Source organism: Spinacia oleracea, chromosome 6 (assembly GCF_020520425.1).
Source record: "Spinacia oleracea cultivar Varoflay chromosome 6, BTI_SOV_V1, whole genome shotgun sequence".
NCBI classification, from domain to species: domain Eukaryota; kingdom Viridiplantae; phylum Streptophyta; class Magnoliopsida; order Caryophyllales; family Amaranthaceae; genus Spinacia; species Spinacia oleracea.
Window position 1 is genome coordinate 126,562,421 of NC_079492.1, and position 26,258 is coordinate 126,588,678.

Genomic DNA, 26,258 nt, shown 5'->3' on the forward strand with positions numbered 1-26,258 from the left:
TTACCAGTAGTCTAGATTAGTTAATTAATAGTAGAAAGAACATTGTTTCCATGTGGATACGATCCCTGCTTCCCTTGCTATATTTTTAGTTGGTGAACGTTAGGTTTATCTTTGATAGGAGTGCGATTTAGCTTGTCAAATTTTGGCGCCGTTGCCGGGAAAACGGTTTTATTTTCTGTTATTAATTGTTTTTCTGGATTATTGTTTGTCACTTCTCAAGGGACTCCCGTTCCTTGAGACCGGATCTCACGACTGTTTTCTAGTTCTTGCTTGTTTATGCCCAGGACTGTCCATACCAGCGATCTGACTTCGTTCGATCCTGAACCTGAACGGACCTTTCGTAGACGGCGTAGATTCGTTGAACAGTTGAGAGACTATTCTGACTCTGAATCCGACTATCTGATTAGCAATCTATCCCATACAGATTCAGAGATGGGTGACCAAGCACCACCACCCCCACTTGTGCCAAGGCTTACAGACTATTCTAAACCAAGTCTGTCTATGCTTCCCAAGGCAATCATGCCTTCCATTGCGGTCGAGAATTTCAAGATTGAACCCCAGCTGATAAACATGATCGAGAGACACCAATTCGGTGGGGAAAAGGGTGAAGATCCCAATCTCCACATTCAGTCTTTCATTCAGTATTGTGCCACCATTAAGCAGAAGAATTTAACACCGGAGCAGACTATGGAGATACTCTTTCCATTTTCATTGAGTGGGAAGGCCAAGCTATGGATTAACAGTCTCAACCGCGTAGCTATGAAAATCACCGATTGGAATTCTTTGGCCCTTGCATTCTATGTTAAATATTTCCCACCTGAGAAGACAGCTCGTCTGAGGGGTCAGATATTAGGTATCTCTCAACAAGTAGATGAGAGTTTGTTCGAAGTTTGAGAGAGATTCAAGGACTTGCAAAGAGAGTGCCCACACCATGGTTTGGATGACTGGTTCCTGGTTCAGCAGTTTTACAATGGTCTGGGTAATGAGTCTAGGTGTCTTTTGGATTCAGCTGCCAGTGGAAGATTTATGCAACTGGAGGTGCCTAGAGCTTTGGAGGTGATTGAGGAGATGGCCATCCATAGTGCCCAATATGGGAATCCTAGAGGTTTTGCCGACCGAGGTGTTAAGCATGAGATGAATTCTATTGAACAACTTACTGCTCAGCTAACTGCCCTACATCACAAGCTCGACAATATACAGATCGCATCTTCCCAATCCACCCAACATGCTAGTGTCGCTGCAATGAGTGCCCAATCTGCTAATGTCTGTAATAGTTGTGGGATGCAAGGCCATTATGCACAGGTATGTCGGAGCTCCATCGAACAATGCAATGCATTCCAGTCCTACAAGCAGAACAATCCGTATTCCAACTCATACAATGAGGGGTATAAAAACAACCCCCTATTATCATATAGGAGTACTAATGTTCAGAACCCCCACCAGATTCAACACCCTCCACCACCACAACAACCCTACCAACCGCGGAGTAACTACAACTCGCAACCTAGTGGATCACCTGGCTTACCACCACAACCTCAACCCACACAACCTGATCCCATGCTTGTAGAGATGAGGAATATGATGTTGGAATTGCAGAGATCTCTAAGCGAAAAGGATGCCAAAATCGATGCCCTCACTGCTCATAACAAGATCATGGATAAACAGGTGGCACAAATGGCTACCGCTCTTGCAGAGAGACCCAAAGGTCAACTCCCTTCACAGCCTGTGACCAGAGAGTCTGTAAATGATGTCACTATGCGGAGTGGATATGAGTATGATGGGCCACCTATGACTATAGAGGAAGGGGTTGAAGTATCTGTTAGTGGTGCTGTGCCAGGAGAAAGTGAGAAGGTGGTCAAGGATAAGGAAGCTGACACAGAGGTTGAGAAGAAAGTTGAGATACAAGTTCCACCTATCAAACTTCCCTTCCCTCATCGTCAGCTAAAGAACAAGCTAGACAAGCAGTTTGGTAAGTTCTTAGAAGTGGTAAAGAATCTGCAGGTAACAGTCCCTTTCACTGAATTAATTACTCAAGTACCTGCATATGCTAAATACATGAAAGACATCTTGACTAGGAAGAGAGCATTTAGTGAGGTGGAGACTGTTGCATTTACTGAGGAGTGCAGTGCCTTACTACAAAATAAGTCTCCACCCAAGTTGAAGGACCCCGGGAGTTTCTCTATCCCGTGTAATATTGGCAACCTTTTTATTGACAAAGCCTTATGTGATTTAGGTGCCAGTGTTAGTGTCATGCCCCTGTCTGTATGTACTAAGTTGAACATGGGTGATTTAAAAGTTACCAACATAACTCTGCAAATGGCCGATAGATCTGTAAAATACCCCTTAGGTGTCTTAGAAGATGTGCCTGTTAGAGTAGGTAAATTCTTTATTCCTGTTGATTTTGTTGTTTTAGACATGGAAGAGGATAGGCAAATTCCTATTATTTTAGGTCGGCCTTTTCTACACAATGCGGGGGCAATCATAGATGTCAAGAATGGCAAGCTGACCTTAAATGTGGGGGATGATAAGGTTACTTTCAATTTAACCCATGTTGCTAAGAACCCTATGGTAGAGGAGTCATGTTTTGGAGTCAATGTTTCTAATGATTATTTTAATACCGAATTGACTCATACTAACTCTAATAACTCCTCGGAAAAAGCACATGTTTCAAATTGTCTTGCAGGTGGAGGTGATCGGAGTATGCACTCTTCGGCATGGGTTCGAAAGAAGGGACGGATTGATGATGCCACGACCCAAAGGGCCGAAAGTTCTGTAAACGGTGGACATCGTATTCGTGATCGGGGTCGTGATCTGTCACTTCCCGCACCACACAGCTCATCCAAGGTAATCGATGTGACACCAGATGGCACCATCTTTGGTGCCCCCATTCGACGAGCTGTCGTGGCTCTCATCCCTTTCATGTCCATTGTCTGCGCATAAACGGAGATACTGTAATGGGGACATTACATCAATCTCATAGGGGATGAGTATTTCATTATCCATTTATTGCCTTAGTAGTATAAGTTTGATTGTTGATTCTAATTTTTGTGTGTTTAGTTAGTATTTTCCATTACCTACGTGTGTTTAAGTATTGTTTTTTTGGTGTTAGTGAGGCGAGAAGAGGGCATTACGCTGTTTAGGTGTTTCTTAATGTGCAGGCCTAAAGCCCCAAGTTCGAGAAAGTGAAATTAAGCTCAAGGCCAAGCACGCTGCAAATCGCCCGATGCTGATCGGGCGAGGTGCGCCCGATCGGGCGCGCACTGATGATTTTCATGCAGCTTATTTCTGCCCGATCGGGCGCAGCATGCCCGATCGGGCGGACTGGCGAGTGGAATGCCCGATCGGGCGAAATTATTTTGCCCGATCGGGCGGTTGAGGAAAAGTTCGTGGAAAAGTCAAGGAGGAATTCTGGGCAGAAAAAGTCAAGAAAAGAGGCAATCGCAAATCACCCGATGCGGATCGGGCGAGGTGCGCCCGATCGGGCGCGCACGGATCAGAAGAAAAGGATCGCAAACCGCCCGATCGGGCGAGACGCGATTTCAGCGATAAACTCACGGTTTCCCCAATCTTTCTTCACTTCCTCTTCATCTTCAACCTAACTTTCTCTCACTCCTCCATTAAACCCCAACTTCCAAAAACTTCAAACCACCATATCTCCCTCAAATCTCCACCAAATTCAACAATTCTTTCATCAAAATCATCCTCTCATCATCCTCTACAACCTACACCTAACCGATTTAAGTTTTCTCTCATCCCCACAAAATCCCCAAATTCACCCAAAAAGCTCAAAAAAAAAAAAAAAAACTCAAAAATTCAGATTTTTCATCAATGGCAAATAGGCCACAAAGAAAATGCACGAGGGTACCAAGAAATCAACATGAGGCTTCCACAAGCCGAGCTCGGGAACCGACACCACCACCTCCACCACCGCAATTCGAGCCCGACACGGATTTTCCGGATGTCATCTTTATTACGGAGGAGCAACGAGCACGATTCATGCACCTCAAATTGAGGGAGGTAATCCCTACTCGCTTTATATGTCAAAAATCATTGCATGATATGGGAATTGAGCGTGATGTAAAACGTGTTTTTGTTGGTGTTGGTATGAGTAGCATGTATGGTATGCTCCGTCTCACATTTAGGCGGTTGACTCTAGAATTTTTGAGTAGTTTTAATGTTCGTAGGGATGGTTATCGAACCGTGTCATCGGTTCAATTTCGTGTGATGAACCGGACCTACACCATGAGCTTATCTGATTTTGGTAGGATTTTTGGATTGTCTACCACATATAGTAGGAAACCCAAGGAGACTCACAATAACTGCACCATGTGGGGAAAGCTTACGGGCAATGCGAATCCCGGGAGTATGCAACATTTGCATGCTTCCAAGATTCAACACCCGGTACCCATTGTCTTCTACAGGTTTCTTGGTTTTACGATCTTTGGTAGGGATGAGACCCAGAATATTAGGAGTACGGAGCTAGAGATCTTAGGTGGCTACGTTTCCGAAGGAGAGGAGAGCTACAAAATGAACCTTGCACATCACATGGCCTCTCAATTTTACTCCATAGCCACCTCCACACATACTACCAAGATTACCATTGGTGGGTTGATCACCCACATAGCCATGGCCACGGCCAATTTTACTGAGGCTAACCAGATTCCAGTTCTGGGTAGCAACTTGCTTGATTTGGCTTATTTTGCTGGACTCCGTAGGCTACAGGGGGAGCATGGGTTATTTAGGCCGGGAGCCATGTACTGGATGTTCGAGGGAAACAGGCTTTTCACCTTGCCCGACCCTCAGGGCCGCACTAGTTTCAGACCCGGTCAGGCTCATTATCTATTTGTTGGATTTGAGCAAGAGCCTCAGCCTGACCCCCAGCCTCAGCCTGACCCTCAGCCAGAGCCCCATCAGTACCAGCCAGAGCCTCGCACCTACTTCAGGAGGGGGCGTCGAGACACGGGGAGGCCCCAGAGTGGCCCGGTAGTTCATGAGGATCAGGGGTCCATTGATGAGAGGTTGAGCAGACTTGAGCTCGGGTTCCGGGAGTTCGCAACTGATCACCAGAGGACCATGTTCCCATTTTATGATCAGTATGCCAGGTAGGGCTATATTGCCCCAGATTACGAGCACCCTACCTGGTTTACCTATCCCGCGGAGGGATATGGAGCTCCGGGTTCTATGGGCACCTTCACACCCACCCAGTACGGAGGGTGGGGGAGCGGGTCCTAGTGGGCATGCTGGCCGTGATGATGGTGATGATGATGGTGATGATGGCCAAGGCCATCAGTGATGCCGAGATGATGTTGATGATGGGGTTCGATACCCTTGAGCCAATGAGGACATTGTCTGATTTGGTTTGGGGGGGGTTTCACACTACTTGTACATTGTAGGTATGTCTTTCTTTTATTATTGCATTTCTTTATTTTGGTGTGTTTATTTTGGTGTGTTTAATGCTTTCTAGATTAGTTTATTGCTTTGAAAAAAAAAATACAAAAATACGTTCCGATGAATACAAAACCATGCTTCCCTGTGCCCCTTGATTGTAAACTGTTTTGATTCTTGGTTTTTGATGACGAGTATTGTTGATTTGTTAACCATGATTTGAGATCCGATTACTTTGATGCCTTGACATGAGTCAACTCTGACCAACTACTTGTGGACTTGGTGCTTGACTAGTCGACTTGGTTAGGATGTGTGATAGCTTCTTGGTGTGCCATTGATTTTGAGTATTGGTTTGCAACTATTAGTAATGTTTTATGACTCATATACATGCACATTGTTCCCTTCAGATGAATCTAGATACATTTGTTCCCTCATTTTCTACCCATGTTGTTGCTTGTGCCCCTTTATTCGGTGACTAGCCATATTACAAGCCCATGAAAGCCCCATTGGTTACTAGTCCCAAGCCTAGATTGGGGGAGCTAATAGTAAGTGAGGTGAGGGAGTTGTAGTGTGCTTAGTTTTGAGCACAAAGTGAGTGTTGAAAAGGAAATAAGGGAGTTCTTCTTATCCTGTTGTTGTTTGAAAAAGAGAAAAAAAAATAATGAAGAGTGAAAGAGATGAGAAGAATAGAAAATATGAAGGTTTCCAAAGGAAAAAAAAAAAGGAAATTGAAAAAAAAATAAAAAGAAAAAAAATTCATTACTCTCAGAAAAATTCAAAGCATTGTTACACTCAAGTATTGTAATTTCTTATCTTTATGAGTGATTGATTTTAATTGTGAAAGAAAGGCAATAAAGTATAGTGTGGTTTGTTTGTTGTTTCATCATGTGTTGAGTGGGAAGTTGTGGTTGTGGTCGTCATTTGTGGTTGACCATGGTTTTGCTAGGATTTATGCTCCCCAAAGCCAAGGCTTTAAGCTCACGTTTTACCCAAATTTACCGCACCTCTACCCAAGCCTATCATTACAAGCTTTGTTCCGACCTTTGTGCATAGAGTCATATTAATGTGAAAGTAGTTGTTTATCAATGCAAGTTATGACATGACACATTCCGAGTCGACTACTAGGTTGAGTGCATGTTTTTCTAGACACACGAGTGTTGTGAGTTGGGAGGGCATTGTACACATATATGTTGGGAGGGGAGCGAACGGGTACATTTTTTATCCGCCACATAAATGAGTGACGAGTGTGTGAGCACTAGTCTTGAATTCCATTGTACACTTGTGGTTCGCTTTGCGTGACGATCGTTGAGGTGGATTGGCGGTTGAATGAATTTGATTGGTTGACATTGATGCATGCTTTTTGGATTTTGCCTTGAATCGTATCCATTGTTTTAAGATGTGTTTGGGGTGAAGTTGATTTGTGTATTCATCGATGATTTCTTTGCTTAGGGGCAAGCAAAGATCTAGCTTGGGGGAGTTTGATATATGCGTTTTATATAGAGTTTTTACCCCCGTCCCTTAGTACTTTTATGTATCAAACGTGCTCTTAGGAGCCGTTTCTAGTACTAATGTGTGCTATTGAGTGTGCCTTGAGTTTCAGGTTTGATTATGAGAAATTGGTCGTTTTAGACCCGTTTCATTGTTGATCAAGGCCACTAGATGAGTCCGAGAAGTTCGGGACTTCCATCGTCGACTTTCGGGAGCCTTAGATGCTTATGGTTGAGCCCCGGGAGTTAGACTTGGCGATACGGGCGAGATACATTGAAGATTGCAAATCGCCCTGGAAGCTGAGGGCGAAATGCAACCATCGGGCGGAATTATAAGCAAGCCAAGTTCATCAACGCGCGCCCGATCGGGCGCAGCTCGCCCGATCCGGATCGGGCGGTCAATCTGGAGGCTTTGTGGAGATTTCGCAATCCGCCCGATCGGGCGGATTTTGGCCCGATCGGGCCGACTATCGAGTGATTCGCCCGATCGGACGACGCCAACCTCCAGCAGTTTTTCGCGTTTTTAATTCCGTTTTTAGGCCTTATTTTGGCAAAACTATATAAGCAAACTTGTTTTATTTTTTAGGGACACCTTATTTTCCAGCACAAAACCCTTAGTTTATTTTTCTAAGTTTTGTTTTCTCTCTACATTAATTCAAACACTTAGTTCGATTTATACAAAAACACAAGCTTTCAATTTCCATTGTTCGAGAATTAGGTATTGCTTCTTACTTTAATTTATTCTATTGCTTTGATCATGTTTTCCATTATGTTAATCGCTTTGTTATTAGTTATCATGAGTGAGTAGTTTAATTTCTAGGGTTTAGGGGATCCATGAATGCATGATTGGGATTATATGTGGACTTGATTATTTGATTGATTGATTATAATTTCTATAGCTTATTATTATTGCTCATCAATTCTGTTCGGCTGGACTATTTTGATTTGAGTTTGATTAACCTTAGATTATGCGCCGAGAGGTATAAATCTGATGTTTTTGGTCTGTGGCTATTAGATAGGAATTATTTCTAGTACGTAGCGAGAGCCCGCTAGTTGTTCTATCCTAAGGAATTCATAAGATTCGAGAGATGCATGTTTTCCTAGTTATGATTGTTAATTAATTGTTACGGTTTTTTCATGAAATGCCCTCGAGGTTTGAAGAAATTCACCAAATACCCCTGCACTTTTCATAATACACCAAATACCCCTAATTCAAAACTTAATACACCAAATACCCTTGATGACGTCATCAGCTCTTAATCAACCCAATTAACATATAATTAACTCAATTAATCCCTAATTAACTCCTATACTCAACCCACCCATTAACAAACCTAATTAACCTATCCAATAACCCAATAACCCACCCATTTATTTTCTCTCTTCCCTCCCTTCTGCCATTAACCACCACCGCCTTCATTGTCAGCTCCCTCCTTCTGCTTCCTTCCTTGTCTCGCAGCTCAGCTCAATCGAAGAAAAACCCGGTCATCCCTCTTCCTCTCTCCTCCCCTTTTTTTCTCCTCTGTATTCCACCGTTTACTGCACCACCGCTCACCGAGAAGTTGGTGCAACAAGGGATGATGTTGAGATTGCTGTTAGCTTCAAATTGGGTCGACACAAGACAAATGGGTAATTTGAAATCCCGCTCACCGATTTTTACTTTTGTTTATCTACCAATTTTTTTTTTTCTAGAATTGAGTTTATTTAATTCTTATAGAAATTAGGGAATTTAATTGGAGAATTGAGGAATCCAATTGGAGAATTGTGAATTTTGATTGGGGAATTTTGAAGGTTCAACATGGAGGAGAGAGAAAGCTTGAACTAACTCCAATGGTGATTCCATGGCAGTGGGGAGAGAAATAGAAGGGAATGGGTGAGATGAGAAACGAGATGGAGATGGGATGGTGGTTGGAGTGAGGTCGGCGGGCAGCAGTAGGCGAGCAATGGTGTCGGGTGGTTTCTATGGTGGATTGGTGGTAATGTGGGAAGGAGAGAGAAGATACAGAGGTGGAAGAAGCAAGTAGGAAAGAAAGAAAAGAGAATAGGAAGAGAAAAAGGAAAAAGACATGTGCTAATTGGAGCTTAACGGGTTAATTATATGTTAATTGGGTTAATTAGGAGTTGATGACGTCATCAAGGGTATTTGGTGTATTAAGTTTTGAATTAGGGGTATTTGGTGTATTATGAAAAGTGCAGGGGTATTTGGTGAATTTCTTTAAACCTCGGGGGCATTTCATGAAAAAACCGTAATTGTTATTGTCCGTTGTCCAATCCCGGTCTGCATTTGTGGTGAACCGCTGCCCTAGATTCCCTTAATATTGTTATATTCCAGTTTGATTATTTGCCTTAGCTTAATATACAAACCAATCCAATTCTTTGTTACCAGTAGTCTAGATTAGTTAATTAATAGTAGAAAGAACATTGTTTCCCTGTGGATACGATCCCTGCTTCCCTTGCTATATTTTTAGTTGGTGAACGTTAGGTTTATCTTTGATAGGAGTGCGATTTAGCTTGTCAGCTACATTGAGGTAGTGTTTTTTTTTTTAAAGAGTTTGGGATAATGACAAGGTTTCGGTATGTCATTGTTTTCCTTTTATTTGGTAAGTGTCTTACTGTTTTCATTGATTTTTTAAAAACAATTTTATGTAGAAATTTGATATAGAAATGTTAGGTATTGCTTTGAATTTTGTGTTTATAAATCCCTACAGGTTCCGTGATGTGAATACTTAGAAACACTTAACCTTTGATACTTACAAATTACTTATTCTAAAGTTGTCATTAGAAAGACTTAAACTGTGATATTATAAGTTTTGAGAACTTGACTCCCTTGCTTTTTAATAGATTAAAAGTATTAACATGACAAGAACTAATCATCTGCTTCCTGGATCTTCTATTCATACACTAATCAACTCATGTCCCTATAAACAATATAATAGGCTACCACTAATGTAGTGTCTGAATGCCCGTCAATTTTATTTTGCAACGAAAAAACTAAACACTACCATAAGTAGAAACTGTGCTTCCCTGCTCATTTGCATCTCAAGATGTCAATGTGTACTCACCTATATCCCTGACTTAGGCTGCTGTGCCTTTCTTCTGTGATCTTTATGATTATGGTGGTACTCAATTGGGTTTTGTTGTTCTTGAGTAATCGTCAAATGCGTGTAATCTGAATTATTCTTCTAAGGTTTTTGTCGATGTTTTATTGATCTTCTGTAAGTGGTGTGGCGACCTGAAACAAGTGATTCTGTGTTTTGTCAGGTGTTCTGGGAATTCGATATAGCTTGCAATTGATCTGGGTTGCAGCATTTTCAGGTAATGTTTTGATTTTTTTTGATGGATTATCTGCGTTTTTTTTATTCTACATGGGTATCCCCCACCCCTCCTCCATGTCTGGCTTTTGGGTGGAAGTAAAAGATCTGATTCCAGTGAAAAGTATGAAAATTAACAGTAGAGCAACCATCAATTCAAACCCCCCTACCCCTCCTCCATGTCTGCCTTTTGGTTGGAAGTAAAAGACCTGTGCACAACTGACAATATTTTTGGGAGGATAGGCTGATCTCCTTGAGCTAAAAAAGTATTATACGAAGTATGTAGCTTATAAGTTTGTAATTTTCCAATTCCTACATCACAGCCCTTTTTACCTGGAAATACAAATTTGCAGTGGCATGCAACGACAAGATAAACATTTCCTATTGTTTGAAAAACCATGTAACTATCATCCCCTTCCTATCATATCCGAGAAGGTCAATCTACTATTTGTTTTAAGAAAATTTAAAATAAAGTAATCCAACTCAAACTAAAAGTCCAATCAATCAACGATTCTAAGAAAACTGATAAATGTGTAGAACACAATATTACTTTCAGGAAATCAATGGTTGGAATTGATGAGGTAAGAATCTTGATTTGAAAACTGAGATCCCAACCCACAACTGTTTGATCAAAAACTAAACTCAGATCACAGAGGCAAAAGGAAAACAAAAGAAAATAAAAGGAAACACAGTTCTCTCACACTCTCACACTCTCACAGCCTTCCACTGCCAGAAACTCATTCCAGGGGAGCTTTATCCTCAACCGTAAATTTGACACCGCAAATGCAAATAGTAAGGACACCCACCCCATGGACACATGAGAAACTACATGAGAAGCGTGGTACATTGGATTTAAGCAATAGGTTTGAGTACATATTTGGTTTTGAAGATGTATAAAACTTGGGTTTTTATTTTAAACTTATTGGTGACCACAACAAAATTAGAAGCCACTACATTAATATCAGCACGCCAAGGACCTAAAAAGATCAAACAAGAAAAGTAAGCTATATATAACAAAATACAAAATAAAAATAATATATGTATGAAATGGAAAACTAATATCACTTTTTTGCAGATTAAAAGGAAAAGAATAAGGCTCGTGGGTGTGGAATGCAGGACATCAACAACACAAGGATAAAATGCTTTTGTTTCTTATATTAAGTGTTGTAAACACATTGGACATATTACTTTATAGATTGTAACTAATCTGTTTAGTTTTATCTATAGGTTTGGTATAATTTCAAAAAAAAGTAATTCAAAAACTTATTTATGTATGATACAAAGGATTTGGTTTCCATGTAACTATTAGACATAATAAAAACTCCTGTAAATTATACAAATTATTATTCAATAAAATGAATTTTTTTTAAAAAACCACTCCCTATCTATGAGTTTAATTTTTTAAATTTTCGTCACCCGCCGTCAAATGCACAAACTTTTAGTGATAAATTTAGTATCATCTTTAGCAATTCAAAGGTATAATTTAATAGTTTTTGTTATTCAAACTATAAAACAACAGGAAGTTCCGTGCATCGCACGGGCTTGAGACTAGTGATAAATCATTTTCATTGAATTTCCAAAAGGTCTTGTACACATGTCATAATTTCAATTGTGTTTTCTTTTTTTTTGGACATATGCTTAAAGAACAAGCTAAACAAACTAAGTAAAATTATTAAAATACGAAAGAGAATTAGACGCTGCAGTTGCCAGCTCATGAGCCTGTTGCACTTGTTGACGATCAACCTTGTTGACACAACACCAAGAAAAGGTTTTCCCACTTTCTTGATTTCCGCAACTGTCCACATGATTTGCACATCTAACCTCACATCCCCTCTTAATAGTTCAACTAACCGATGTAAATCAGTTAAAATTGTAACTCTTGTTGAAGAAGACTGAGACGCCCAACATAAACCTAGAAGACAAGCTTTAGCCTCTGATTGCAAAGTCGAATGAGAAGTGTCTGGTTGCGCTCCTCCCAGTATTCTTCCCTCCTGCAGATATTGACCATCTAGAACCCAACCCATTCCGACATTCCTAGTAATCTTATGCCACAAAGCATCCACCAAGATTATAGCTAGAGCACCCTGGTCTTCCACACCCGAGATGATAGCCCTGAAAAAACCCGGTGAAAAACCTAATGTATTCTCTGGAGGATGTAAAAACCCTAGATAAGGGTGGTTTTGATGTAGAAGAAACCATGTTCACCCATCCCCTTATTGATAAGCGCTTGAGCAGTTGCAATTGTCGGAATCTCTCATCTGAACACCTAATTATTCCTAGTCCATCACAGGCCCCAAAGTGTACTAATAAAGTATACTATTCTCAGGCTGGTGTTCCCATCCTGGCGTTGAAAATTTTGGATATAAAAGATAAACCATTTCGAAAAGGACATAGTTTCGTTAAATTTTGAGTGGATAGCTAGAGATCCACTCCTCCAAACCTGTTGTGCAAAGTTACAAAACCGGAAGAGATGTTGAATGTCTTCTTCGTCACAACCATAAACATCACAGAAGATTGAGACATGGATACCTTTCCTCCCAAGATTGACCTTGGTTGTCAGGTCATTATGCAGAAGTTTCCACAAGAAAAATTTCCATTTAGGATGGATACCCAAGGACCAGAGCATCTTATAAATGTTATTTTGAGGCACATTTATAATATCAGAAGCTTCTCTGACACGTTGGTCGTCACTTTTTGTCTCCAAGAGAATAAGAATCGACGGATGTTGGTCGTCAATTATTGCCCATTCACGAGGAAGGAAGTCATCACGCGACACCCCCCCCCCTTACATTCCATACACAAATCTTCATGTTTAGACTTGGAAGCGAACGCTGTAGCCAAACACTAGAGATTTCCCCCGATCCCGGTGCCGAAGGACGAAAGTACTCCTCCTAGTCCCGCCAATATTCCGATACTCCCATCATTTCGAGGTCCTCCAATTGAATCGGAGTTACATAAGTGAATATCCTCATCGGGTCGAGTAATTTATGGTAATATCTTCCCTGCACTTGCACTCCTACCACTTCCTTCTGAGTTACGTAAGTTACTGTATGGAAAAATTCCTGACCCATGTCTTGTCCTTGTGTTTCTAATTGTAAGGGTTGAATCCTACCTCGCTTGGAACTCGGGGAACTAGGTGGGGGCGCATGTTGATCGGGTTGAAATCCGGCGATGCTCCTGTAAATTAGTGGTAAGTGTAACATTTCCGGTGGTAAGTGTAACATTTCCGGTGGTAACATCTCCAACCTCGGCCTCAAAGCTGGACTTCGACAAGGATCGATCACCTTCCCTTGAGTCAACAGTGTGTTTGGAAACGGTTGTTGAAGATCCGCCTCCATCATCCTTGGTCGCCTCTCCGTCGTACATGCAAGCATCCCTGATTCCTCCGGAAACAGCTGAAGTGTCTGTGGGTGCCCCAATGAACATTGCACTTGTTGCAGCTCCGTCGTTGACTGCGGTGCCTCCCTGTTTCTGTTGAACCTTGGTCCTCTCTGAACCCAATTGTGTCTCCCCCTCCGCTGATATGATTTTTGAGACTGAGGGTTCGACATGCATGAACTCGGCGGTTGAGACTTGTTGCTCATTGTCAGTTTTTGAAGATTGAAGACTCTTGTTGGAGAAGAGTTGTGGAAGGTGAAAAGTTACCAGAAGAGTTTAAAGAGTTGTGAACCGTGTTAACTTGGTTTACCTTAGATTTTAAATTAACTTGGCTTTGGCAAAAGGTAGTAGCTGAATCACCATCTTTTGCCAAGTGTTGAAAGGTATTTGACAAGTGGGCGGCGCCTTCTGCAATCCCCCTTGCTTCCTTGCTTTCTCCCATGACATTTAAATTTTCATCATTATGGAGATTTTTGGGAAAAGATTTTGCCGGTATAACTCTAGCTCGCCATTGGTCCTCCAAATGACCATGGGTATTCTTATTAACCACTGAGCTTTGATTATTTTTTGTATTCATCACCCTACTAGAACCACCCTTTCTGTATTCATTTATTCGTGCATTTTCCTCCTTCTGCTTACCTCGATTGGGCTTATTATTCCTTTTGTTTTGAATTGTTGTCCACGGCCCGTATCTCCTTTTCTTTATGCCTGTCATCTGGTTGCGTATTATCTTGGGCCTTCTGAGTGTGGGCCTGTTCCACCTGCGGCCCAATATTCATATCCCTTCTTTCAATATCCATTTCACCGTGGTTTTAATTTTTGGCATCCGGACTTGCCTCCGGAATCGTGCATGCTTGTTTGACGTGGCCTATTTTACCACAATTAAAAGAAAGTGTTGATACATTTTCGTACAAAATTGCCTGCCAATGTCCACCTGCCCACACACTTCACGTGTCACCAAAGGTTTGGTCAAGTCAACGTCAACACAAACCCTAGCAAACCTTGCCCATGGCGAGCTTGTCCGTCGCGTAATCCACCCGAATCGGTTTTCCGATAACCCTGGAGATTTCAAAGAGTGCTTCCTTATCATAGTTCTCTACTGGTAATTCATCAATTCTAACCCAAAATGACATATTATCAAAGCTATTGATCGAATGACGGAAGTGGGGCTTCCATGGTGTTAGCATCAAATAATGATCCAGTATGAACCAAGGACCTCCAAACAAGGCCTTCTCATAATCATCAGACTGTGTGAATCGGAATAAGTAGACGTTCTTACCAATATCTATAACTTACAAAGCTCCATTAGTCCTCCACATCGCCCGTACTCTAATTTCCATGAAATTCGGTTTGATGTTAATGCCCAATCACTTTCCCACCAGTGTTAGTTTCCATGGAGATCTCAATCTATCCAAAGCGATCTTGTTAAATTGCACCGCCAAATCTCCTTCTGGTGGTAATTCCTCTCGTTCCTCCCATTCAATTGAAGTTGTGATAATCTTTTTTGCCTCTACAAACCATTGTAACGAGGATGCCACCGCGCGCTTCCCTAAATGATTGAATCTGTCTCGTGGTTGATTTGTCCTGTGTACCATTACTGGGTTCTTCGCTGATGGGAACATCTACCATACATGTATCATCCGGTGCTTTATGGAGGAGATCAATCTCCCCTGCCATAGAACGTTGCGGGGAAATACAAATTTGCTTCTTTATCTAGACTCTCTCTCTAGAACGTGGATATGATTTCAGTACGCCTATATGTAAGGATGAACATGGGTCAGTACATGAGTCAATTGAGAGTTTGTGTACGATAGTCTCAGATTTGAATCCCCATTCCCCAGTTATAATTCGTATAGTATTTGTTACGTATTTGCACCAAAAAATGAAATAAAACAATAAAAGGAAATGTGCAAATCTATACCTAGTATTTAAAAACCTAAATCATGTACATAATATTGCCACGTGTCATTGTATACAATATTGCCATGTGTCATTCTCTTTGTTCACCATTTGCATCAAATCTTATAGCTACTACAAAGTCCTCACAATGTATAATATATGTACTTATATATGCTACTACATATTTACATTGTTTAGCTTTGGCAAGTAACGTGTATAAACTACAAAGACTACTCTGTATTAGTGGAATTTAACCTTGAGGCTTAAGGAGTTCCAATTTTTGCTGTAAACATGTTAGTGTTGGTGGAACATGTTCTGCATGCCCATGTATAATACTCTCATGTTTCCTATAAATAGCCCGTTAATCGAACGGGCCAAAAAACTAGTTTTAATAAAATACGACCACTTTAAGAAAGCGAATTGGTTTAGTTTACATGTGCATCATCTCAGTAGACAAATTGGTCTACTTTAATAAAAACATAAAGCGCATTGTCTAGTTTACATGTGCATCATCGCATTAGACAAATACAAATATTTTTATTATCCGATATCATAAACAACAATTCCGTTGTAGTCTAGTTGGTCAGGATACTCGGCTCTCACCCGAGAGACCCGGGTTCAAGTCCCGGCAACGGAACTTTTTTTTCCTGTTTTTATTGAGATAGGTACTCTGTATTTTATTTTAAAAGTAATTTACTCGTGCGTTTTATTCACCTGATTTTTATTTATTTTTTCTGAAATTATAAGAACTTATTAAATTTATTTTAAAGGTGAACAAAACAAACCGTAAATAAGCATCTATCACTATGGTCAAATTCAACCTAACAAATTGTAGATGTCATGTAATATAATGAAGCAGAGGGAGCAACATTTTTGCGCGTTGTTGCCAGCTTATCCTTCAACCACACTAGAAAAACACTCCTATTGCTTACTCTCTTTCTTCCTTATCTCCTCTTACATGCAAGAACCATGAACATTTCACCCGCTTGTATGATGATAAGAAGATCAATTTCAAACATTTCAAACACCTCTTCAATCTCCTCTCTTTGTGTCCAACTAGATCCTTTAATCTCCCTTAATTCATACTTATTTAAAGCTTAACCTACCATGCAAATCGCACCTGAGAACTACACGAAAGAAAATCAGCTGCCCCTTTACGATCCTCACCTTAACAACGAAAGAGAATTAGGTCACCAATGCAAATTTCATGCGTAATTGTGTTGATTATGTGCATGCATAATACCATTATACTGCCATCCGAGTCACTCCCACTGCCTCCAACCTCACCAAGCATGGTATTCAGGCTAGTTTCTTCACCTTCATCCCAAGGAGAAGTAGAAGAACAAACAAAGGAGAGCGTCCAACATCAACGCCTGCAGCCACGACCTGAGAGATATGCGGGAGAAGAAGATTATGGGTATTGGAATCCAGTTCCTTACTATGATGGAGGTGATGCAGGTCCCATTCCACATTCTAAAGTTCCCAACTAAGCCGGCCTCCATTAATCTAAGGTGAACAACCACAACTAAAAAGAGACACCCACATAACCTACTAAATCTTGTTTTTGTATGAGTCTTTGTAACCTAGCCTGGTCAATTCCTTTTGTATTGTTATACAGATTCTACCGATTTTGAGGTTACGTAGCTCTAGGCTCTAGCTACTCAGTAATATATACTCATCACATATGTAAATCAGATGTTGCCATAGTCCTAATTTATCGCCTAGACCACGTTCAGTTAGGGTCATATTCACTTAGAGACAGTACTTCAGTTAAGAATTAAGTCAGGTCTTATGCAGATGATCTAGTCAATTTATTATACAACTCAGGGTTTGAATATGTTGATTTTAAGGTCAGGTAGTGTCAATTTCTGTAAAACCTGATTTCAGGAACAATTCTGGTTTCTGTCATGCAATTCTAGGTCAGGTCAGGTGCTTTTGGTAGGTCTAGTTAAGCACAATGAGCACATAATTTGATTCAGAAATCAGCTTCTCCCAGCAGCAACTTCTTATCTTCGGCAAACAGCTAAATTCCTCAACCATCTGGCTATCTGCACGATTCAGCTTAACAACGTATATAAACAAACTCAATACATTCTCATTGAGGGGTGTGAAAGCAAAATATTCATATACAACATCTCGCAAATCTAAAGTACCTAACCTAGATTAACAAAAACGGTGAGGCAAACCAGATACATTTTCGTTTCTCTTCTCCAATAAATATCACCAAGATGTGCGTGATGCTCTTCCACGCATTCATTTGAGTACGCAAGGAAACATTTTGAACAAGGACATCTAGTTACCTGACAATTGAATTACAGCCACCATTAGATTACTCCATGAATCAGTGCCATCAAAAAAAACAAGGCAGAGAAATGTGCAAAGTAGATGTTAGACTGATTATGGAACATTGTTTAACATAAAAAAAGGAAATTAAACAAATTTGTCAAGAGAACAATACCAACATGTTAAACAGAGGAAACATAACGTCAAAATGTTATATGCTATAGGAGAAGTTCACAATCGATTCCAATAAATCAGAAAACCCGAATGTGGTCTGGTTAACGACCTAACGGTTAACCCCAAGTACAAATTCCCTCTTGTGTTTCTCATCATTCTTGGGACACCGGGCAAGTGCATTAAAGCTACTAACTGAAGTTCCTTAAAATTAATACTACCTTTGTCCATAAATCATATCGTATTCCCATGTAATTAAAAGATTCACAAGGTTTCACTAAAGTCATCTCCATCCACTCTCGAATAATCCATTACTTATTTTAAGCGATGGTATAAGAAGTTATGTGACTTATTTCGGGACTGGGTGGTGAGTACCAAAAAAACCATTAATTCTCTACAACCTAAAGGCAAGATCATGCCTTTTCTGTTAGGAGTGTTTGAAGATGATTATGAAAATAAAGTAAATGATAGAGGCAAGGAGTCTGGACATCAGTTTTTGCAAAAGGTCGAGATTCAGAGAGGCTGCGTTCCTTTTGAGACTGAGATTCTTCACGCTGCTAGAGCTTCCCGAAGGAAACAGAGTAGACAGAAGCTACATGGCATGTGTTTTGTTGAGGCTGTCTTTGCCATTTGGATGCAACGAAATGAGAATTTTTTTAATGGAGATTGTGAAGGAACTGAATCCGAGGTAAATAGCATTATCTTTATTGTAGTTTGTAGGTGCAATGATAAATTGAGAGATTTCTTGTAGGAGAGGTGTAGAGAGGCAGCTGTGTGTCTTGTATAGTTGCTTATGATAGTTTGCCTTCAAACCTTCCTAGAAGGTGGGGAGGTATTAACTTGAAGCTTTTTTTGTGTTTTGGTGCTTTTGATGTACAGTTTGTTTCTTATCCTTGATTCCTTGGTAATAAATCTCATGCTTAATTGCCAAAACACAAAAAAAAAAGAGATAGGGGCAAGGAGTGGTAATCAGAGCCAGTGTGGGGCTTTTGCAGATGTACCTTATCCAAGATGAATGGATGACGGTCCGGTAATAGCAGCAACTTTCTGAGCTAGTTTGGCTTCATCGCGGTACAGTTCCTTCAAATCTTTCTTCAAACGCCTGGCCTCTCGCCTTTCCTCTTTTACAGCAGCCTATTCATAAACATTATTAGTTTAACCCTCTTAAGTACAAACTTGATGCGTACAAGCTAACACCTCAAAACTGTTAGGACAAGAATCCTTAATAATCAAATTTACTTAGTTCTAACATGGAATTTCATATGAATACATTTTCTACAAAATGGAGGAATACCTTTCTTTCTTTTTTCTCTTCCTTGGTCTCCTGACCATGTGGTTTTCTTTTTGGCAGTTCTGTTTTGGCAACTACTTTCGCCGTCTCTTTGTGTTCCTTCTTTCCATGAGGCAAGTAATCCACAGGAAGCCTTGCCTTTCCTCCAAGGGAAATAATCTTGTCTGAGCCACTTTTCAGCACCCCATTGATTGTCTCTGCCAATATTTTCTCTCTAATACGTCCTGGAGCTCCAATTCTGCCAGGGTGATTGTCAAGGTTTGAGTATGTAGAGACAAAGGTCTCACAATCCCATTGTTCAGATTCATCACTACTTTCTTCCACAATTACAACTACTTTTTCATCCCCATCCTCATTCTCATATTTCTCAGCATATTCAGCACAACGGCGAAGTATTTCAGCTGGTGCTTTGTAATTTTCATTAAACTCTAAATCATCTACCTCGTGATCCTTGAGAACACTTTTGAGCTTTTCTGCAAGCGATATTTCTTGTTCAGCTACATAATTATCATAATCATCATCACTATCTGACCCATACTCTTGACTTTCAAGCTGCAAAAAAGTCACAAAGAATCTTAAGTGTTAGTAAGATATATTACATGTAAAAAATAGAAAGGCTCGCTGTCTGTCAAATTCAATGCTTTGTGTAACACTAAGGCTCCGTTTGGTAGGGCGTATAACGTTTTCATGGAAAACGATTTTCCCCTTTTCAATCATTTTACGTTGTTTGGTTGGGTAAAGGATGGAAAACAATTTTCCATGACTCCCTCAAAGGTGGAAAACCCTTTTCCATTTGAAAGGGAGGGAAACCACTTTTCCTTCTTTCCTCCTTACCTCCCTCTCCTTTCTTCCCCTCAATCTTCACCATCTTCTCTCATTTTTCTTTAAGGTACAAAACAAAGGAAAACTAGTTTGGATTATGTTTTCCCTTGAAAAATGTTTTCCATGGAAAATCATTTTACAATGAAAATGTTTTACGTCCTACCAAACAGAACCTAAGAGCTAAACATATAAGAGCACTAGCTCAAGAGAGATAATCTTACCAGGTCAAACTGTTGGTCAACTAAACGTTGAGGTCTAGGCTTTTCATTAACACTTTGAACCACTTCCGTCGTGGAATTACTGGCTACTACAGTTTGAATGTCACATGAGATGAAAGTATCAGATTCATTAAGCACCTCTTCTTGGAGATTATTAACCAAAGACAAACTGGTCTCTTCATATACATCTCCAGATTCCTCTGTATGATTTGCCTGAACAACAAAATCCTCCTCCAAATCATCAATGTCAGAACCAAAATCTGACTCATCATCTTCAAGTAACGCAGCAATTTCAGGATCTACTGCTTTCTGAACTCTCACTGTCACTGTTTTCTCTGCGACGTTGTACAATGTTTTAGGACTTGTATCTTCACTTGCTTCCTTTATCCGCACTCTTGAAGCGTCATATGCCTGAAGTCATAGTAATTACTTACTAAATTAGTCCTTGACCAAGAGTGTTCACCAGTCGCAAGCTCAAAAAAGTTAAAAACTTAGGCCGTGACAGAAAAAGAAAATGACTACTCCCTCTGTTCCAAAATAGTACTCCGTAGTCGTTTACAAATAGTAAAAATTAATGATTTCTAGGTTCACAGTATTTTAAATGATAAAATTAATGGGACTGAACAAATTAAGGATTTCCAGGTTAACTCATAAGTAAACAAAATTACAAATTCAATGGCACAAAAAATTGGTTATGACAAGTACACAACTATCATACTTAGAACGAAAGGAGTAACAGATACTTAGTACTGTAAAATTTAACAAAAGAATTTCAAAATCAACCGAAGTAATTATTGTATTGTTCTAAAACCTCATAAATAAAGATGACACTACTTCCCAATGAAAGCCATCATAACAATTGAATTATTCCCACATTGGCCACATTCTCTCCTTCACTCATTAGGGTTAAGCGAATCCAATTACAAAACATACCAATTTTAAGAAATAAAATCCAAACTTCCTAAAAAACGTAAATGAAGTCGTTATTATTTCCGGACCAAGGGAGTAGTTTCAAGCACATTGCAAAAGTACATAAGAAAAATTTACCTTGACATCATGAGGAAGTTGGTGAAGCTCAGCCTTCGGATTTTGAAAATAAGTAGAGCCGCCACCAGTATTTCGAATCTCCCTCAAATGAGTTAGATAATTATAACCATCGTCAGGAAATCCAAGCTCCAATATCTCCCTCCTTACATTGTCTGGTAAGGGAGCTGGAACCCTAAACCCCTCATAACCCCCACCATCATCAGCAGACTCAAGGTCGTTTGAGTAACCACCTTCATCATGGTCCTCTTCTATCCCATTTACAGAAACCCTATTATTATCAACACGAACGAAAACCCGGTCATTTTCCGGCTCTTCGATATACACAGGATCAGAAGTATCCCGTGCAAGAAGTTGGAAGGTTGCTGATTTTTTCTTATCAATGAACTTCTTCTTCCCCATTTTCTAAAACCCTATCCACAAACAATTCAATAATTAAGTGAATAAGTAGCTCAAACCAGGCCCGTCCGTGAGGCAGGGCAATCACTATGTTCGACTAAGGATGATTGTCAGAAAAATTGAATCATATGAAAAAGTATTATACGAATTTCAAGTAGAAATTTCTCATGAAAAACACCAAAATAAACCCAAAAGAATATATTTAACAATATGAGAAAAATCGAAACATATCCAAAGAAGTATAATACGAATTTCACAACACCAAAACAAGCCCAACACAATATACTTAACAATTTAGATTACACCTATGAATCAATAAAAATACAAATAAATCAACAGAAAAATCGATACAAAATACTTGTACATAATTACCGAGAATGGCAGCAGCAGGGCAGCAGACAGGGAGAGGTGGTTGGCAGAGGCAGAAGCGGCGGCGACTATAGATACAACTGCAACTACAACTAAAAGACGCTGCTTTCGTTGTTAGGGTTTTAAGAGGAGGAGGAAGGAGATGCAGTCATGCAGAGCACAAATCTGGAGTTTGAGGGAGATACAAAATTATTCGGCTTGATTGCTAGATTCGCAGTTCAGATTCGTGCTTCAGTTCGGCTCAAATTGGCTCGATAATAGATTGACCTGAACTACTTTAGATTTTTTTATATAAAGAAAAAAAGACAAATATGTTAAAAAGATCTTTCATAACTCAATTATATAATGTTTTTCGTAAAATCACGTAATTTTTTATGCGAAAGCCAAGTCAAGGGAAATTTCCGCCATTAACTGAGCTTTTTCGGCCATTGACTTGCACATGAGCAGCACGTGGGGTTTCAGTTGGCTAAAGACACTGATTTTTCCCGAGTCTTGAATTTTCAAACTTGATTTTTTTTTTTCAACTAAAGCTTAGAATTGTGGAGGAAAATTGGGTGTGGTTAGCAAATAAAGTCACACGTGCTTCTCACGTGCAAGTCAATGGCCGGAAAAGCTCAGTCAATGCCGGAAATTTCCTTGTGGCTGTCTTTCGCAAAAAAAAATTACATTAAGGTGTGATTTGACAAAAAAAATTATATACTCATAAGTTACTTTCTCGCAAAAAAAATTACATTAAGGTGTAATTTCACAAAAGAAATCATATAAGGTCTTTACAAAATTTGGGCTATAAAAATGTCTTTTTTAGCAAATTTGCCAAGAAAAAACAAATTATGAATGTATAGTGTTAAATATTTAAATGTAGATCAGTTATACCTAATTATAATCAGGGAGGTATGTAATTGAATTGATCTCATATGCGGTGCAATTAGTAATGTTGATTCCAAGATTCAAGAGTAAAAATGTTAAAAACCAAGTTAAAAAAGATAAAGAGTATTACTCCGTATCAACTATATTAAGTACTCCGCAGTTAGTAGGAAATATAATCAAGGAGGTTGATTTTTGCACTCCATGAAACAATAATGTGAAAGTCAATTGATATTAAAATTAGATTATTTTGGAAAATAATTGATAAAGTTTGCGAGCTTTCGAGCCGAAATTCGTAAAGTTTGAGTTCGACGCGTTAACTAGTGCAACTATATTTTCGAGCACGAACTCGGCTCGTTTATCAACGAATCAAATTCGAACCAAACTTTAACCAAGCCAAATCTGAATTGTTTATGTACAATTCAGTGCATGTCCACCCCTAGCATCCACCTCCCAAAAGTACGTATATATGCACCTAATTATGTCAATCACACAAGTGACCAAATTAAAGATTTAAACCACAACAACTGACATCCAATTAACATTGTAACTTATCCGATTCGTAATTCTCATAGCTCAAACCACTAGCTAAACCGATAGTTTTGGTTTGATTAATTAAGTACCACAAGCTAAAACGAGGAGTATTTATAATAGCCACCTAATACTTTTTCAACCGTATATGAAACTTAACATATCTTACAACTCTACGACATCTTACCAATGAAGCATATTATTATTTTTCTCGAACCCAAAAAAATTGTAATTAAACAAACATACATGCACACGCACACACCACGTACATATGTACGGAGTACTAATTAATGTATACTATTATGCTAAGTGGCATACGTTAATTTGTCACGTGCAATTAAAAGATACAATAAAGATATACTCGTAATTGAATAAGTTCAAGCATAAAGTTGAGGATTTGCAATGAGATGGTCTTCAACAGCCTTAAACATCATCTGAATTCCTTGTTTGGCACTTTGGATATCTTCATCATCCATAACATTATCTCCTTTCATGTGATAGTGTGCCACCATCTTGTAGTGTGTTCCGCTGTCAGAAGCCTCATATTTGTTCTCATACACCGCGCACTCTAATGTATCAGGAAATATATCTCCTTCAATGCTCGTATACTTGAGGTACAAGTTACTCAAATCAATTTCGTCTACTCTAGTTTTCACATATTTGTAAGGAGCCTCTGCAAAATAGTTGATCAATCATGATTATCAATAAGATATATAGCCATCAAAACTGCATGATCTTTTTGCACACAAAAATAAAATAAAATTGCATGATCTTTGATTTTTTCTTTTTTGTATTTAGAGAAACCCATTAAAAGGCATGATTTATTTGGACAAGATTCAATCACAAGTTACGACTTACGAGTGTACTCAGGTACAAGAGGGAGATTATTGAGTTAAAAGAGAAGCTTGTAAGTTGGGCTTCTAGGTGGGCCCTAAAAGACGGCAACCCAATAGGATTCGTGTACCTTAATTGATACTCCGTATAAAAAGGGAAGGGAGTAAATAGTTTTAAGAAACTAACCATCAGGGAAGTTGATAAGTTTGACACATCCAACAGTAGTGGAGTCACCTTCAACAAACTCAACAGACTTGACAAACTGAGGCACAACCTTGGGTAAGAAGTTATGCGTATCAATGGACAGAGCTTGGAACAACCGAGCCGCGGCTACCGTGCTGGTGAAGTCCGCCAATGTGTATGTAATTACACCCATTATTATATATTTATATATTGTGTTTTTCCTAATGAACAAATGAAATAGTGAGGGAGATAACTTGTTGGAATGCTAGTGAATATGATGAGCAAATTGGATATTGCAAAACTAACACTAAATCTGTTTGGTATTTATGGTGGAGGAATTGAACTAATTAAGAGAAACAAAACTTGGTAATGGCCAAGAACCTGCCTAATTATTTCCATTTTTCAAATAAAATAAAATTCCATTATTCAAATTTCCAAATGCTTTATGTTAGTCTTTATGGTAGAGAGCAGCCCTTGCTGACTTGATGAAATTCCACATGAAATACTCAAATACTGAAATACTTCATCCCTTTCAAAATGCATACAACAGTTTTACATTTACATTTGTTAATAACTAACTTTGATTATAAATATCTCTAATCAATAATCATGTACCAATAACAATTATAACTTTTTTGATATATTGGAAATATATATCGAGAATGCTGTAATAACATTTTACATACTCCCTCCGTCCCTTAATACTCGTCCCAATTTGACCGGGTATCCGAAATTTCGGATCGGATTCGATTTGATATCCGAAATTGAACACTCCTAGTTGATAGTGGAATTTTTTTTTTAAAATATAGTTAGTAGGAAATATGTTAAATAAAGGGGTGGGGATGGCCCGGGTTGGGTGGGGTTGAATTTTAATGTTTTATGTAGGAAGTATAAAATATATGTGGGTCCATGATTAAGTGAGAGATAATATATGTCATTTATAGAAACGGGACGAGTATTAAAGGACAAATTTATAAGGAAAGTTGAGCAAGTATTAAGGGACGGATGGACTATATACTATATAATATGGAGTAGCATTTTTTAAAATATTGGTTAAAAACTTAATCCCTCCATTCCCAAATCCTTGCAACAGTTGGACTTTTGCACTTTTTGTACATTAACTTTGACCAAATTCTTTTACTAATATATACTACGTTAAAATCAATTTGTTATTGTCTAACATGTTGGATTAGTCTTAATATATATTTTTAAAATATCAAAAAATTTAAATTTTTATGTAATCTAATATACATATATAAAGGAGGCACATTTGCTGAACTATTAGAGAGCCACCTAGGATTACTAATGGTTTCGGCCAATGAAAAATTAGATTTCTAATTTATTTTTGAATTAAAAAAATCGAGTGCCATGTAGATAATTAATTAGGTGTCACGTAGATATTTATATTAATTAATTAATTACTAATATATACAATTTCATCCAAAATCAAACGCTCTAATAATTAAAAAATAAATCTAAAATAGAATTCATCCAAAATCAAACACTAATCTAAAATAAAATTCAATCCAAAATCAAACGTTAATCCAATATTAGAGCGCCACGTAGGAAATCTAATGGTTTCAGCCAATGAAAAATAAGACTTCAAAATTATTTTTGAATTAAAAAGTCGAATGCCACGTAGATAAATAATTAGGTGCCACGTAAATATTTTTATTAAATAATTATTAATATTTCTTATATACAATTTCATCCAAAATCAAACACTATAATAATTAAAAAATAAATCAAATTCAATCCAAAATAAATAAAAATTAATTTAATCTAATAT

At 38.8% G+C, this 26,258-nt stretch overlaps 2 protein-coding genes, 1 long non-coding RNA gene and 2 other non-coding genes across 6 annotated transcripts; 2 read left to right on the forward strand and 3 right to left on the reverse strand.

The window, feature by feature from the left end:
• Nucleotides 1–831: 831 nt before the first annotated feature.
• LOC130464544 (small nucleolar RNA R71) lies at nt 832–938 on the reverse strand. The gene has a single exon (XR_008924944.1). It is a non-coding gene; the product is annotated as a small nucleolar RNA R71 (small nucleolar RNA).
• Nucleotides 939–9,089: 8,151 nt separating this feature from the next.
• On the forward strand, nt 9,090–11,552 carry LOC110792020 (uncharacterized). The gene is made up of 3 exons (XR_008923483.1): nt 9,090–10,036; nt 10,134–10,187; nt 11,259–11,552. It is a non-coding gene; the product is annotated as an uncharacterized lncRNA (long non-coding RNA).
• Nucleotides 11,553–16,024: 4,472 nt separating this feature from the next.
• Nucleotides 16,025–16,097, forward strand: TRNAE-CUC (transfer RNA glutamic acid (anticodon CUC)). The gene has a single exon. It is a non-coding gene; the product is annotated as a tRNA-Glu (tRNA).
• Nucleotides 16,098–17,535: 1,438 nt separating this feature from the next.
• Nucleotides 17,536–22,365, reverse strand: LOC110801564 (uncharacterized). 2 transcript variants are annotated; one of them, XM_022006918.2, is made up of 6 exons: nt 22,061–22,365; nt 21,293–21,702; nt 20,249–20,656; nt 19,209–19,757; nt 18,916–19,048; nt 17,536–17,760 (listed from the first exon to the last, which is right to left on the reverse strand). In XM_022006918.2, the coding sequence occupies exons 2-5, from the start codon at nt 21,689–21,691 to the stop codon at nt 18,917–18,919; spliced, it is 1,488 nt and encodes a 495-aa protein (XP_021862610.1). In that variant the 5' UTR covers nt 21,692–21,702; nt 22,061–22,365; the 3' UTR covers nt 17,536–17,760; nt 18,916. The 2 variants fall into 2 exon arrangements, with proteins under 2 accessions (XP_021862610.1, XP_056687557.1); XM_056831579.1 differs by having other exon boundaries at nt 17,536–17,755; nt 18,912–19,048; nt 22,061–22,341.
• Nucleotides 22,366–23,546: 1,181 nt separating this feature from the next.
• On the reverse strand, nt 23,547–24,801 carry LOC110801572 (major strawberry allergen Fra a 1-3). Its single transcript, XM_022006930.2, has 2 exons — nt 24,473–24,801; nt 23,547–24,125 (listed from the first exon to the last, which is right to left on the reverse strand). The coding sequence occupies exons 1-2, from the start codon at nt 24,660–24,662 to the stop codon at nt 23,830–23,832; spliced, it is 486 nt and encodes a 161-aa protein (XP_021862622.1). The 5' UTR covers nt 24,663–24,801; the 3' UTR covers nt 23,547–23,829.
• Nucleotides 24,802–26,258: the final 1,457 nt, after the last annotated feature.